This window comes from Argentina silus (genome assembly GCF_951799395.1).
Source record: "Argentina silus genome assembly, chromosome: 5".
NCBI lineage: Eukaryota > Metazoa > Chordata > Actinopteri > Argentiniformes > Argentinidae > Argentina > Argentina silus.
In genome coordinates, this window is record NC_139659.1 from 7073727 (window position 1) to 7088549 (window position 14823).

Sequence of the window (14823 nt, forward strand, 5' to 3'; positions counted from 1 at the left end):
AGACATCCTCTACTCACCCTCAAACACTCCAAACCATGCATGCCACAGCCGTCCAGAGCTGCCTAAGTTAAACCCCTAGGGAGGGCTCTTCTCAGACTTCTATAAGCTCTGTTTGGTCAACACAACCATCTCTTTCAACATGGTTGTGCTCAAAATACAAGTTTCTCCTTATCACAGATCAGGAACAGACTACCCCAACCCCCAATCCTAAAATTATAGCATTAGGGGGATGAACAATATTTGACACTGTATTAGTGGTTTGGGGCTAAATCTACTTATACCTTCATCTTAATCCTTATGGAGGATCCCTGTGTGTAGGCTCTGACTGACTGACTGACTGATCTGTCGATTTTGTGTCTTGCAGTTTCGGGATGAACCATGATGGAATAGGAAACTCCTGTGGTACCAAAGGCCATGAGGCGGCCAAGCTAATGGCAGCTCACATCACAGCCAACACCAACCCCTTCTCCTGGTCTGCCTGCAGCAAAGACTACATCACCAGCTTCCTCGAGTAAGTGGAAGAGGGCTTATACTGTACCTGTGTGTGTATATATGTTTGTGTGTGTGTGTGTGTGTGTGTGTGTGTGTGTGTGTGTGTGTGTGTGTGTGTGTGTAGGGGATGGAACTATTCCAGGTATTCCATAAGGCCTAGTTGATGGCTCTCTCATCGGTTAATAACCATCCCAGGTTTCAGCGTAGGTTTGACAGAATCAGAAAGATCCCTTTAAGAATGTTCTCTCTAACTGTGCCTTGAATAACACAAGTATTTATTTATGCTTGCCTCCGCAAAGAAGCATAACTTAGCTTATTTTCAAATATTTTGCTTAATTTGATAACTGCCCCTCAGGACTGAGAGATGATAACAGATAGAGTCTGGGTTTCGAAGTATAAAATAAATCATCCTTTTAGGAACAATCCATAGAAAACAACGTATAATGGCCCTGAAGGCCATTGAATGGGTTTTAGTAAGTAGCCTAACAGAGGTGCTCTGTGATACAAAGATATTTGTTTGTGAGTGTGTGTGTGTGTGTGTGTGTGTGTGTGTGTGTGTGTGTGTGTGTGTGTGTGTGTATGCGTGCATGCTGGTTCTGCTTGTCAGAGGGTATTCTCTGATGAAAGACATTAAAGCAGCAAGGGCAGCAACATCAACAACACTGGCAGCAGTGGTGATAGTACAGTGTGCCAACTTTAAACACAAAGAGCTTCTTCTCTGCTCTTGTTGGACGTTTTCATCCTGGTGTACTGCTCATGGCCGGGTCAACTGTGACCTCGAGGAGTGAGACTGAAGATTTAGTTTGACTTCTTTTCTTAGTCCATTTTTATTGAACTGACACTGTTTTCGTTTGCTCTGTTAATTTATGTCTCTGATGTTTGTCTTTTCAATTCAGCTTCTTTGGCTTTTTGTTGACTATTTTCTCTCTGTAAAATCTACCCCCCCCCTCTCCTTCTCTCCCTCTATCAGATTGTTGGATATGTCCCATGCTTCTTCTTGCCAAGTCAACAACTTTGGCTGTGGTGTTGGCCTAGATTCACAGCTTTGCTGGTGCAATATGTGGAGCTTCGTTTGGGTTTTGAAGAATGGTTTATGAATGCACACAGTTCAGTCACAGTTTACTCTCCCAAGTGTGCTTGCCAGTCTGTCACAAATGTCAGAATGCAGTTATGGTTTTAACTTACATTTCATAGATTTACTACATACTCTTCATTTCGCTAATGCAACACACGTTTTTCATCCAATGTAGGCTATAGCTGTCTAGTAAGTATTGCCATACATATATTTAGTCTTAGTCATATATGTAGTCTTAACATGAAGAAGTTCTGAGTTCAGGATCCGGTGATGTTCCTTCTTATTAGGGGAGATTTCCGCTCAGTGTAATGAATTTGGCTCCTTCCAATGAACAGGAAGCTTTTTCGACTATGTCAAATAATAGTTTTTATATTTAAACGTTGGACTATTTTGTTTCTCTCCAAACCAATAAACAGGGCCCTGGTGTGTTGGGAGTCTAGGGGGCTCGGGCCCCGGCTTCTCTTTCTCCCTGGTGAGAGGACCCTCTCAGCCAAGGAAAATGATAGAGAGAGAGAGAGAGAGAGAGAGAGAGAGAGAGAGAGAGAGAGAGAGAGAGAGAAAGAGAGACAGAGAGAGAGAGAGAGAGTTTAGAAGGTGGAGAAATTGAATACTCCATTGGTCAGTCTGCCCCCCCCGGGCCCTAGCTCTAGTGTTCTTCCCTTTCCGATGTATTTGGTTTAGTTTCCAATTAGATCAGACTTCTGATAGTCTGGTGAGGGTCCAGATAGACCTTGTTCCAGTTAATCCTTCACTTGCCAATCCGCATAGAAAATAGACTGTTACAGTTTTACTGTGTTTCTTACATTGCACTTTAGTGTAGAATTCAACAGTATTGACAACACCATGATGGGATTTGTTTAAATAAACACTATTTCCTTGATTTCCCTTTAAATTGTCATGGTTTCCAAACTGCCATGAAGGTAACCATGCTTCTTTTGTTAGATAGTGTTCTTAATTGGCATCAATGACCTCTCTGTAAAGTGTCATTACACAAAGATTCTTGTGTCATTAGAGTAGCCCATCCTTCCATTGGTAATGTCGAGAGGCAGTGAGGTCTGATAAAGGAGTGGAGTCCTCATCCTGCTCAGTGTACTCCCCTGGAATCTGGAATGTAGGGATGCTCTCTCCCTAGCTCTCCCTTTCCCCCCCTCGCTCTCTCCCTGTCTCTCTCTCTTTCTCTCTCTCTCTCTCTCTCTCTATCTGGAACTCTGGAACTCTGGAACTCCCCATCCCTCTCAGGGTCAGGGATAGGATCTGTAAGTATAGTTACGCGCTTGTGTTATCACCAAGCCCACTTTTCCTTTGGAGGGATGAGAAACATTCCCATGCATGCTGCTTCTGTAAAGAACACATTATAACAGTAAGTAGTCATAATTATGTTAAGTCTATAAGGTGTCCTTAGGGTCACCCATATTTGTAAAGAAATGTAGAGCAGTCTTGATTTGGAAGATATACTTTATTAGAGATGCAAAGACAGTACTTCATCTGGTTGGGTATGTGTAGACATTGCAGTAATACTTTAGTGTAGTAATCTTCTGTTAAATTCAAACGGAGGCAGTAGTATACATGTCCTTCCCACCAGCCCTATCCAGGAGCCAAACGTCTACCCTCAGAGCGGGCAGGCAGGGAGAGAAAAGCATCCACAGAAGAGGGGGTAAAACAAGCTCAACTTCTGAACATAGAATGAATAGACACACCAACATAAGCTGCTCTGTGTGCTTCCTGGCCTCCGTTAAGTATTTTAGATTTTTCTGCCATCTTTTTTTTTTTTTGAGGGAGTTCTTTGTGAGCGCACATATTTCTATCTGACAAAACAGTCTAAACAGAGTTCCAGTGCTGGACACATGACCTATAGCCCACTCCAGATTTTTACTCCTTCTTGCTCTGTCATTTTATTGGCTCCTTCATGGATTCCATAGGAGCTCTAACCGTGCAGGGCCATATAAGCCAAGATGGCAGTATGTTGGAGACAGACAGACCCCTCTAGTCTGGCTGCTTGTGATCTCTCTCCTCTCTCTCTCTCTCTCCCTGTTGTGTTTTTCCATCCATGTCTTTAATGCACTTCTTCCCCTCCACACTCCATCTGAGACAGAGACAGGGGGGCATATGGGTCCATAAATAACAAGTTTCCCCTCCTTTAAAAGGCCAAAATCAACCCACTCCTGTTGTTCACAGATGGATGTGCTCTCCTCTCCGCTCCTCTCCAGTAGAACCATGAGAGTAGAACAGTAGCACTCTGTTTGATGTTCATAATGCCTGTATAAGGTTGCCGTAAACTTCACTTTGAGCTCAACGTTACATGTCATGACCGTTAAAGACAACTCAAGTTGACAACTCATCGCTGGTCTCGGTCGTAAACCTGTTACAGTATGAAGCATGACACACTGAAACTGAACCATGGCCTTTCACAGGGTTTTAGTTTGTCGTGCTTCGTAACAGGTTCATGACTTGAGATCATCAGTGTAAAATACAGTAAACGTTTGTAAACGTTCATTACATGTTATGTCAAGGTCTAAGTCATGTTCAGGACAATGTTAGATTGGCATTATGGTTGAATGTTACACAGAGGCAGTCCTCACCAGCCCTGGTCCTGCAGTGCTACTGGGTGTTCAGGCTTTTGTTCCAGCCCAGCGCTAACACACCTGGTCCTACTAATCCACTAGGTGGAGGGTTGCCCTGTGTAAGAAACAATCCTATTGTAGGTTTGTTTTTTTGACAGCTCAGGTCGGGGGACGTGTCTGGACAATGAACCTCTGAAACGAGACTTCCTGTACCCAACAGTGGCCCCGGGGCAGGTGTACGACGCAGATGAGCAGTGTCGCTTCCAGTATGGAGCCTCCTCACGACAGTGCAAATATGGGGTAAGAAATTTGCATCTCTCCAGCTACTCTCATGCTCATCTGCTGATTGGTTAAAGGACTTAAGTGATCACTTACAAGACCTCCTACATTACAAGTGGTTGCTGATCATAAAAACTAGACAACATTTATTATGCCGCAGTATAGCATCTACGTTTTTTCTCAAACAGCACAAGAATGAGAATGACTATCTGAATAGACTATAGGTAGAGACTATTATGGACCTTTACATCCTACTTTCTGCATCAAGCAGGGTTGATCTAAAGAGCCATAGGCTGTTTTACAACATTGGATACGCCATCAGTGGTTCAGTGATGGTAAGTGAAGAAGGTCTATGTGGGGCTGTGATAGTGATCAGGCCATGTGATCTCTGCCTCCTGGGAGCAGGCTCTCACCAAGTCTACATTTCCTCTGTGAGATCAAAGGGTGCAGGGTGTTATCATAAGAGGAGATAATTGTTTATTATCACCTGGGATGTGCTTCGTCTAGTGGGTTTGGTGTGCCTCCCACATGTCATCTCCCAGAGAGAGATGAGGGATTGAGGGCTCTTCTCTTGCCAGCATTGGCCAGCCCCCTCTCGCTCCCACTTTAGTGAAATGATAATGATACCCCCCCCCCCCCCCCCCCTTCATAGAATAACAAACCTAGGTAAACAAACTGACACAAGCAAAGTAAGAAAATACCAAACAGAAATAGAGCTCCAATGAAGGCACAAAGAATATGGGATATCACTTTGTATTACACAAATATTTCAGCATGTGCTATAAAAAACAGACTGAGATTAGCAGAGATCAAAGGGTTATTTCATTTCATTGAAAGAAATATCTGACAGCAGATTATAATGGGCCCCAAATCAAACCCTGTCATGTTGGCTCTTAAGCTCATAATTGTGGTTTTAGATCAGCATGAAAGACACCCATTTATGAGAGGGTAGCGTTCTGGCGTCTGTGCTGCTCCTACATGACAAGCATGTTGTGTTTCATCTGGGGGGATTCTGACAATCAGAACTTTTTCATTTTTCAGAGCTTGTGTGGAACTACACAAATGAATAAAAAATGGATGTAGAAGTGTTTATACTGCAGGTGACCTGTCATACTAGTTTGAAAAAGTAATGTTTACTTCAGCAAGAACATGAAGAAGTGTTTATACTGTATACAAGGTCATACTGTATGTTTTCTCAAGGAAGGCCTGGTCAAAAGGTAGCCTACAGCTGTTACAGTATAACACACAGAGCAGGACTTGCTTTAGTGCCACTAAAGAATATGCGGAAAGACAAACATATATGGGGGATAAAGCAATATGCTGTAACACTTTACAGTCTCTCTTTTACCGTTCAAGCAGTATTATGGTGACATGTTTGTGGCCTGGTACTGTAGAAACTCAATTGGACATTGTTTCCATGGTATCATATCCTTATGTTAAAGTAGCTTCTGATTAGAAAACACTAGCAAATGGAGCAGTTGTTGTACTGTGAAAACCTGGTATGACAGCACAGCCAAGAAGTGGTTTTAGTTTGTCGCTATCTTGAGTTGCTGATGTGTTTTTTTCCTGTGAGATTCAAATCAAGGAAATGCAATGCATCTGTGGTAAATTCCTAATAAGATCTCAGAATTGAAACTCACATTGTTCATGAGTCTCTAGGAGATTTCTATGGTACTGAAACTGCAATGACATCACAGATGTTACAGCCCAGTGTGAGACACCGTCAGAGTTGTCAGATGTTACACAGAGGGTGAGACAGTCAGGATAATGTTTATCGTTAATATGGCATGTATAAATACTTCCCATCTATTCTACTTGTTACACCAACAAGTCTACTACTAACCCAAATAGCAACTCCAAAAAGGGAACATCTCAAAAAATGGGTGACACAGCCAGCAAGGTGAGGGTATGAGAACCGCCTTTGATGAGTATATTACTAGTGGTCTCTCTGAGCACCCCTGCCCTTTTTATCGCCAGCCTGCTCTTTTTTAGCGTAAATCCATCAGGGCCATATCCATGTTCGTCTAGGCCTGTGCTCCTGACCTTTTAGCAGGGCTGAGATTGTGAATGGAGCTGCAGGAGGCCTTATTGAAACCAGCTGGGCAAGGAGAGCCGCTGCAACCAGAGAGTGGCAGTTTTTCGCTTTATTTAATCTGGATAGGCTCACAGACCTGCGGGACCAAGGCATATTTACTGACCCAGGGGTCAGAACCTGTGCTTGAGATCATAACTCTTTTTCATGGCCTCGCTCTTCTCCCGTACACAGTTGTCCTGTAAAAACCTTTGAAGTGAAGAGGCGAAGGGAACCCGGTGGGGTTTATTGGGAAATCTAATGCAAGGTTATGCCGAGCTGTCCTTGTAACACGCATTTGTTTTTACGGTTGTATTTATTTGGGGGATGACTTCTGCAGCTGAGTGCCATGGCTCTCTCTCTCTTTTTCTGTGGTGGTTTCAGAGTTCTCCCTCCACTAAGTAAGGATGGACGAGGAAGAAGGACGAGATGTAGAAATCAAGGTTGTTTGTTTAAAACTTCCTGTAAGACAAAGTGTTTTTGTTATGTCTAGAAAACCTATTTGCTGAGACTTTGGGGGGAGGGGGGGGTGTGCAGTTGCTCACTGTTATGAGTGTGAATGATTTCCCATAAGTGGCCAAAAGCCATTCCTTGAATTGACGTCACATGACCTGCTGAACGTGAGCAAACGTTAGTCATGGTGTTGATGCAGCTGACTCTTCATTCTTTATCACAGAACATTAGTAACATGTGATGGCCTTTAGAATATTGCTCAAGAAGCGCTGTGATCCAAAGCATATGTGCTTTACACAAGAAGCTTCCTCTTCTTCATCTGCTCTGATTTGAAAACAGGTCAAATATTGGTGAAATGCCCACCAGAGACAGTATTTGCTTTCACCCGTCCAGTTCCTTCACATCCGTGCAGGTGAAGGACAAGAGATTAGAAAGAGCCGCCGCTGAATTTTGAGCAGTCATCCAGCCCTGAGCCCGTTTCTCCACTTGCAGTAATACACCCTCCATGATTGATTTTTCTGACCAACTTGCTTTTGCCTTCTTTCCTAGGAAGTGTGTAGAGAGCTCTGGTGCCTTAGCAAAAGCAACCGCTGTGTCACCAACAGTATCCCTGCAGCGGAGGGCACCCTGTGCCAGACCGGCAGCATTGAGAAGGGGGTAAGTCAACTTTCTTCAGTCAGCATGTCTCTCTCTCCCACACAGGTGTATAGTTTGACTGGTATGATGCCTTGAGATAATGATAGTCTGTGCTCAGCAACCACATGCTGGTCAATGTGCCTCTCTCGACCACATTCACAGGGTAAGCATAGACATGAGACATAGACATGAGAGGTGTATAGACTATGACATCATCTGTAATAGACCCTCTACTAGAATCACAAGTAAACGTTTGGCCCAGTCCAGGGTGTGGCAGACAGACCCAGCTGTACCCATTACGCTCCCTCCCTTTGTATCCCATCTGGGAAGAAGGAGCCCCATTCCCAGTGACCACTCATGCTGCACACACACACACACAGACACATACACACACACACACACACACAGACACACACACACACACACGCACGCACGCAGACACGCACACGCACACGCACACGCACACACACACACACACACACACACACACACACACTAGACTTTGGGTCATCAGTTCACCGTCGAGCCTGGCCAGGTTAGGGGAGACAGTTTTAACATGGATTACAGCGGCCATTGTCACCGGATGGTCCGAGGTCTAAAAAGGAAGAATGGGAGGGTGTCACGAGCTGTCACCCGTCATTACCGTTAGCTGAGTGGAGCCTTTCAGGGCCAAGGCCCACAGACAGGGTCCTGGACAACACAGGGGGCCCCAGGTTGAGCCCGGGGGGCTTTGGAGCAGCTTTGGAGCAGCTTTAGGACAGCCAGTGGCGTACCCCTGTCTGCCCCTGCCGGGGGCAGCTTCAAAGGAATATGAATGTCAGCCATTTCTCACCCAGCGTGTAATGGAGAGAGGCCCTGCCAACAGGAGAGGGGAGAGAGAGAGTGAGGAGAGGGAGGGAAGAGATAGGGGGAGGGAGGGGAGGGGAGGGGGGTGGGGGCAGAGAGAAATGGATTGAGGAAGAGAGAGAAAGAGAAGGATAACGGGAGGGGGGGAGAGAGTGGGGGGCAGAGAAAGAGTCGGGAAGGAGGAAAAAAAGAGACCTCTATTTATAATGCAAGATTGGTTTAGGCATGGATTCCTATCTTCAGAAAACTCCTACTATCATGGAGATTTACTATAATGGTTTTCCAGGAAAGGCTTTGCTGGTTTCCCAGACAGAGGGAGACGTGTTCGGAGGTGGCTCAGCTGGCTGTGTGTCAGTGTGGTTGCATGTGGTCAGACAGCCCTACGTCCCTCTGGACTATCTCTGGTATAAAAGTGTCACTCCCTGGTCTTGGCCAAGCCTTCTCAGTCTTAGTGTTGAGGTGAATGTTTCTTTCTTCTGTGTTTACATGTAGGACTGTGTGTCTGTGTGTGTGTGTGTGCCCTGTGGACTACCCTATCCATCACTTAGACTAGTAGCAGCCTGTAGTTGTCACACGTGCACGCACGCACGCACGCACACAGGTGCTGAAAAGCTGATAGGTGACAGGGGTAAAAGACAGGTACTGCAGTGCCTGTATGGCCTGCCTTTTTCAGTCCATCTTAGATAAGACATTCCCTACCAGGTTATTTCGGGCTTGTTCTGAAGCAGACATGTTCTTAAAGAAGATAAGAACTTTCTCTTTCTCTGTCTCTTTTTCTCTCTCCCTCTCTTCCCATCCTTACCTCCCTCCCCCTCCATCCCCATCTCTCCCTCCTCACCCTCTCTCACCAGTGTTAATCTTGTTTATACTGTGTCATACTACATTACCCCTCTCTGCAGTGAGTGAGTGAGTGAAGGAGAGAGAAAGAGGACTCTGCCCTGGCTTCTCTCAGGCTCCGGTGAACTTAACCTACTGACACAGTTGTAGTGTAACTGTTAGACACCAACAACCTCGATTGTCTCTAATCCCTGTTACCCACGTCCTCTAAGCCTCAAATTGCCTTGGCACATGGATTTAGACACGCACATTCACAGATTCACTGTTGCTTAAACTCAAAGGCAAGGTGGAGAAAGTTGGCAAACTCGCAAAAATGGCAAACTAATGGACACATACCATGCTTGTTACCACAGTATGGTACCAGAATGTCATTCATACAGTATATGCTTTGAGTCAGTGATAGCTGACATGTTGATGTTTAACCCCTTGTCTGACTACTAAGCCCTGGTTTCTCTCCGTCCTCCCCTCTCAGTGGTGCTACCAGGGGGAGTGTGTGGGCTTCGGTACCTGGCCCCAGAGTGTGGATGGAGGCTGGGGTCCCTGGTCCTCGTGGGGGGAGTGCAGCCGGACGTGTGGTGGCGGTGTGTCCTCCTCCATGAGACACTGTGACAGCCCAGCGTAAGTAGGCAAAGTAAGCCACAGCAAGCTGAACGCACACATTAAGGTCCTACCTACGGGTGTGTGTGTGTGTGTGTGTGTGTGTGTGTGTGTGTGTGTGTGTGTGTGTGTGTGTGTCTGTGTGTCTGTGTGTCTGTGTGTCTGTGTGTGTGTCCTCCATGTGACTCTGTGACACCATGGCTGAAGTTAATAAATATATACTATGTTGAGTTTTAAGAGAGGACAGTGAGAGTGTGACTGTTCCCATATGGAACAGTTGGCTTGCCTGTTTTGGTTGCTAGACGGATATACAGTAGAAGCCACCATGCCAACCCAGGAAAGTTGTGTTCTCACACTCACTTAAGCCCAGAGGTACAGTAGACACAGTCTTGGTCCAACCAGGTGAAAGAGCAGCCATTGCTCCTGTGTCAGAAACAAGCCCATTCCTCAGACACGTTCCCAGACTTTTCCACACAGTAAGTTAGTACTGTAGACACAGGAGCTCCAACCATGGGGCCTCCCTCTCTCCCCACTACCATATCCCCTTGTGTGTGTGTGTGTGTGTGTCTATCTCTCTCTCTCTCTGTCTCTCTCTCTCTCTCTCTCTGAGATTGGGTTTCAGTGGTGGGGCTAGCGGAAGCGTCTGTCCTCACACTCTTCCCCTCAGACAGTGGAGGGAGGGAGGGGGAGGGAGGGAGGGCATGCAGCATAATTCAGAACACCTGTGTTAGGTGATCATGGCCCCCCAGTCCCCCCCAATCCCAGAGCCTGAGCCTGAGCTGGGCACTGAAGCTGGGAGAGGAAACAGAGGAAACACTGCCACTGCAGCCAAACTGGCCTGGAAAGCATTCATTAGACTGGCTGGGTGCTCCAAATACATCCAGCACAGGCAGAGGGAGAGAGAAAGAGAAGGGGATGGGGGGGCGGGGGTTGGGGTTGGGGTTGGGGCAGGTGAGAGAGAAAGGGAGAGCAAGGGAGGGAGATGCGTACAGTAAGTGAGAAGGGAAGTGGGTGAGACAGAGAGACAGAGGAAGAGTGAAGAAGGGAGAGAGTGGGGGAGATGTAGAGGCAGCATGAGAGAGAGAGAGCAAATCATGAAAAGGAGCCTGGCTGGTCTCTGGTTTAAGGGACTAATAGACTGGAGTCTTTTGTGATTCCAAATGTCACCTTGCCCTAAAGAGCTCTAAGAGTAGATAGGGTGTCATGAACATTGACATTGGTAAAGAAGCCCTCAGGTTCAGCACACACACACACACACACACACACACACACACACACACACACACACACACACACACACACACACACACACACACACAAACACCAAACATGTTTTCTGACGGAGAGATCTTCATCAGTCATCCATCTCTGTTGAGATCTGGACTTAGGGTTAGGCTACTTGTAATATGACCTAAATCTGATGACTTGTACCCCCTTACCCCTGCTACACTTACCATACCGTCTACCACATCACTCCTGACTCTCACCAAATGGAGCACAGATGTTGATTACAGCTGTGTGTGTGTGTATGTGTGTGTGCTGACTGTATTCGCCCCTCTATTAAAGAGTGGAGGGGTGCACTGACACAGAGTGGAAAGAGCCTCATCAATCTCTTTTATTTCTCTGTTCCCTCCTTTCTCTCGTTTCTTTCAGGCCTTCTGGAGGAGGAAAGTATTGTCTCGGAGAGAGGAAGCGCTACAGATCGTGTAACACCGATGTGAGTTCACGCGTTCCCTCATTCACGTTCTTTCGTTTCTTCAAGTTATTGTCTCTCTCGCTCACCCCTTCAACCCCCATCTCTTAGAAGGTTGTAAACAGGTAGAGGAGCAGTTGTGTAAATCCTCTCTCCAACTAACCCTTGGATGACCTTGAAGCTCCAGGGGAAGCGGTTTAGAACAGAGATGTTCATAGTTGTTGTGTTGAGGCATTCTGACCCGGGGTGGGTCTGACCTGTGACAGACTGACCATGGTTCCTCTCTGTCACCTCCCAACAGCTGCTTCACGTCTGCCCTTCAATGGCACACAAATGTCTTCACTACAGCTTTAGTTGAAGAGAACTAGGTCAAAGAACTACATCACCCACTCACTCAAGAGTTGTTTGTGAAGGGCTCTCTCACAGTCATGGTATTGAATTGATTATCACTGATTGGGTGATTGATTGAATGGATTGAATGCATGAGTTGTTGTGGAAACAGAGGAGACAAAGGGGAGAGGATGCTGGACAAACGCAACTGGCAAACACTTCTGTTGTGGTGAATTTAAACGTCTGTTTGTCATGAGGCAACGTTTGTTTGTTTTATTCAATCGCTTTGTTCCCTAACTCAGTTGAAGCATTGTATTATCACTCAATACTCTCAAATACCTATTGTCTATAAACACTATGAAGAGCAATTAAAATACTGCACGCTTTGAAGAAATATTTTGTATGGCTGCAAACTCACAATCCCCTGTCAACTATTTCTCGGTGGCCTTTTTTCATAAGGTGAAAATGGAGCCAGTTATGGGGCTTCTGGATATTCAACCACAAATCTTAAAAATAACAACTCAGAGCAAGCATCGAACGTTTACTTTGGAAAACAAACAACATCCCAAACCACTTTTTCATTACCCTAACCGCACTGCATCCAACGAAAACGTGTCGTAGCACTTGTCGTAACACACACACACACACACACACACACACACACACACACACACACACACACACACACACACACACACACACACACACACACCCAACGCAAATGTATTATGGGCCATGGCTCAGAGAGGACATTAGAGAGACCAGAGAGTGCTGACAACTCTGGCCTGGACATGAAGCCTTGTAGTAATTAAGCCTCTCTGAACCTGTGGAATTCAGACAGACCCCAGAGCGTTCAGCGGAGATAGCTAGCTGCTAGCTGGGAGGGGAGAGCTAGGCTATCCTCTCCCGCTGTGCTGCCTAGCCTTGTGTATGTGTGTTGGGAGGGGGGAGTCTGTGTTCAGTGTCCAACAGCTGAATTTGTTATGGCTTAATTAATTTAACTCACTTAGGACATGTCCCCCCTATGACCAACATACACACGCACGCACATACGCACACACTCACATACGCATGCACGCACACATGCACGCACGCACGCATGCACACACGCACGCACGCACGCACGCACGCACACACACACACACACACACACACACACACACACACACACACACACACACACACACACACACACACACAGACACACACACACACACACACACACACACACACAGCCATTGTTTCATGCTGAGCGGAGGTCAGCGATCATTTGTTCTGTCTTTCACAACAATGAGCTAATGCTCCCTCCCTCCCTCCCACCTTCCCTTCCTCCATCTCTCCGTCCCTCCCTCCCTCCCCCCCCCCCCCCCCCTCCCTCCCTCTCTGTCATTGACTCCTGCAGTCATTTCATGTTATCAGGCAGTTGCCATCAGGACAGGGATGGATATCAGAGCCCTGGTGGAGGGGGGTCTTTGTAGTGCTTAATGTCACCTCGTAATTGGAAGTAGGGCAACAGTGATGCCATTTTAGTTCTTCTGCTTTTTACAGAGAGCATTAAACAAAGTGTGAGGAGGAGAGTGTTGTGTAATGGTAGAACTGAGTTTCATCACCATCAACATGATATATAGTACAGTAAATCACAGAATAGAACACCATGAGGCTCAACTAGCTGTTACACAAATAAATGTTAAATACAATCTTAATTTGACACAGTTTCAATACTGTTTTTATGTCTGTCTTTTCTTACTCAAACAGCATGTTTGATGTGCATTTATAAGACGTCAGATTGGCCCACATTTCAATGGTAAGTCAGTTCCCCTCTCCTCTAATTCAGGCCTGCTCAGACAGGGTATACTTTCAGCCTGTGAAATACAGCTTTGACCTAGGCTTGCTAAGAGCTTTGTCCTGAGGGAGAGTGTTGTTGGGTTCCAGAGGACCTCCTCACACCAATCATGTTTCCCTCCTCTGGGCTCTATCTGGAGCAACATCCAACCACTGAGTACCATCCCAGCCCAGACCCAGACCCAGAGCCAGAGCCAGAGCCAGAGCCAGAGCCAGAGCCAGAGCCAGAGCCAGAGCCAGAGCCAGAGCCAGAGCCAGAGCCAGAAGCAGAAGCAGACCAGGCCCAGGCCCAGGCCCAGGCCCAGGCCCAGGCCCAGGCCCAGGCCCAGACCCTGACCCAGACCCACACCTGGCCCAGACCAAGACCCAGGCTTAGGCCCAGACCAAAACCCAATCCCGGTCCAGACAAGACCAAGACCCAGACCAAAACTAAAACCCAGACTCAGACCTGAGGCTGCATTTATGTTTCTAATTACCACTCAAAGAAGTGTTCTATTATCCACCGCAAATAACTAACAGCAGAAAGCAAGGAATCCCTCCAAACACAAAACACATTGTTCTCACAGAGGAAGAAAAACGACGTCTGTTGATATACAATTTTTTCCATCAATATGGGAAATAGATTTTGTAACATGTTTAACTATATACTATATATCTACCTCTAATGTGGGATGATATGCTGTTGTTTGTGTTTTCCAGGCGTGTCCAACAGGATCTCGTGATTTCCGGGAGAAGCAGTGTGCTGATTTCGACAGCATGCCCTTCCGTGGGAAGTACTACAACTGGAAGCCCTACACTGGAGGTGACTTTGGAATAATGCATACTGTATTACAACGCATAATGCATACATCAACCGATCCAGCCCTCCTTTTTTCAGTGGTTTGTGGACATTTGTGGAGCTTTGAAAGCTTCCCAGGGTCTGTCCTCTTCTCTGCCCCTCCAATGACAGCCTACAGGCTGGATGCTCTTGTGTACCCAGCCTACACCAACAGTGGGAAGGTCTCTTTGATGGGCCGAGAATTCCTCAGATTCCCGAGCGGAGCGTGTTGCATTTGATGGCTCTCTGGTCTGTTGGTCCGTTGGGACCGCTGCTCTTCCCCCTGGGAGAGTT

General features: G+C 46.4%; 1 protein-coding gene across 2 annotated transcripts in view; it reads left to right on the forward strand.

Moving 5' to 3' along the window:
• The window catches only part of adamts6 (ADAM metallopeptidase with thrombospondin type 1 motif, 6), a gene marked incomplete at both ends in the record, with an annotated part of 44906 nt that overhangs the window by 12378 nt on the left and 17705 nt on the right, over positions 1–14823 (forward strand). For both annotated transcript variants that reach the window (XM_083669804.1, XM_083669803.1), the window contains 6 exons: positions 365–511; positions 4287–4428; positions 7481–7588; positions 9723–9868; positions 11501–11564; positions 14412–14514. In XM_083669804.1, coding sequence (XP_083525930.1) covers positions 365–511; positions 4287–4428; positions 7481–7588; positions 9723–9868; positions 11501–11564; positions 14412–14514 — 710 coding nt within the window. The remainder of the gene's footprint in view (positions 1–364; positions 512–4286; positions 4429–7480; positions 7589–9722; positions 9869–11500; positions 11565–14411; positions 14515–14823) is intronic.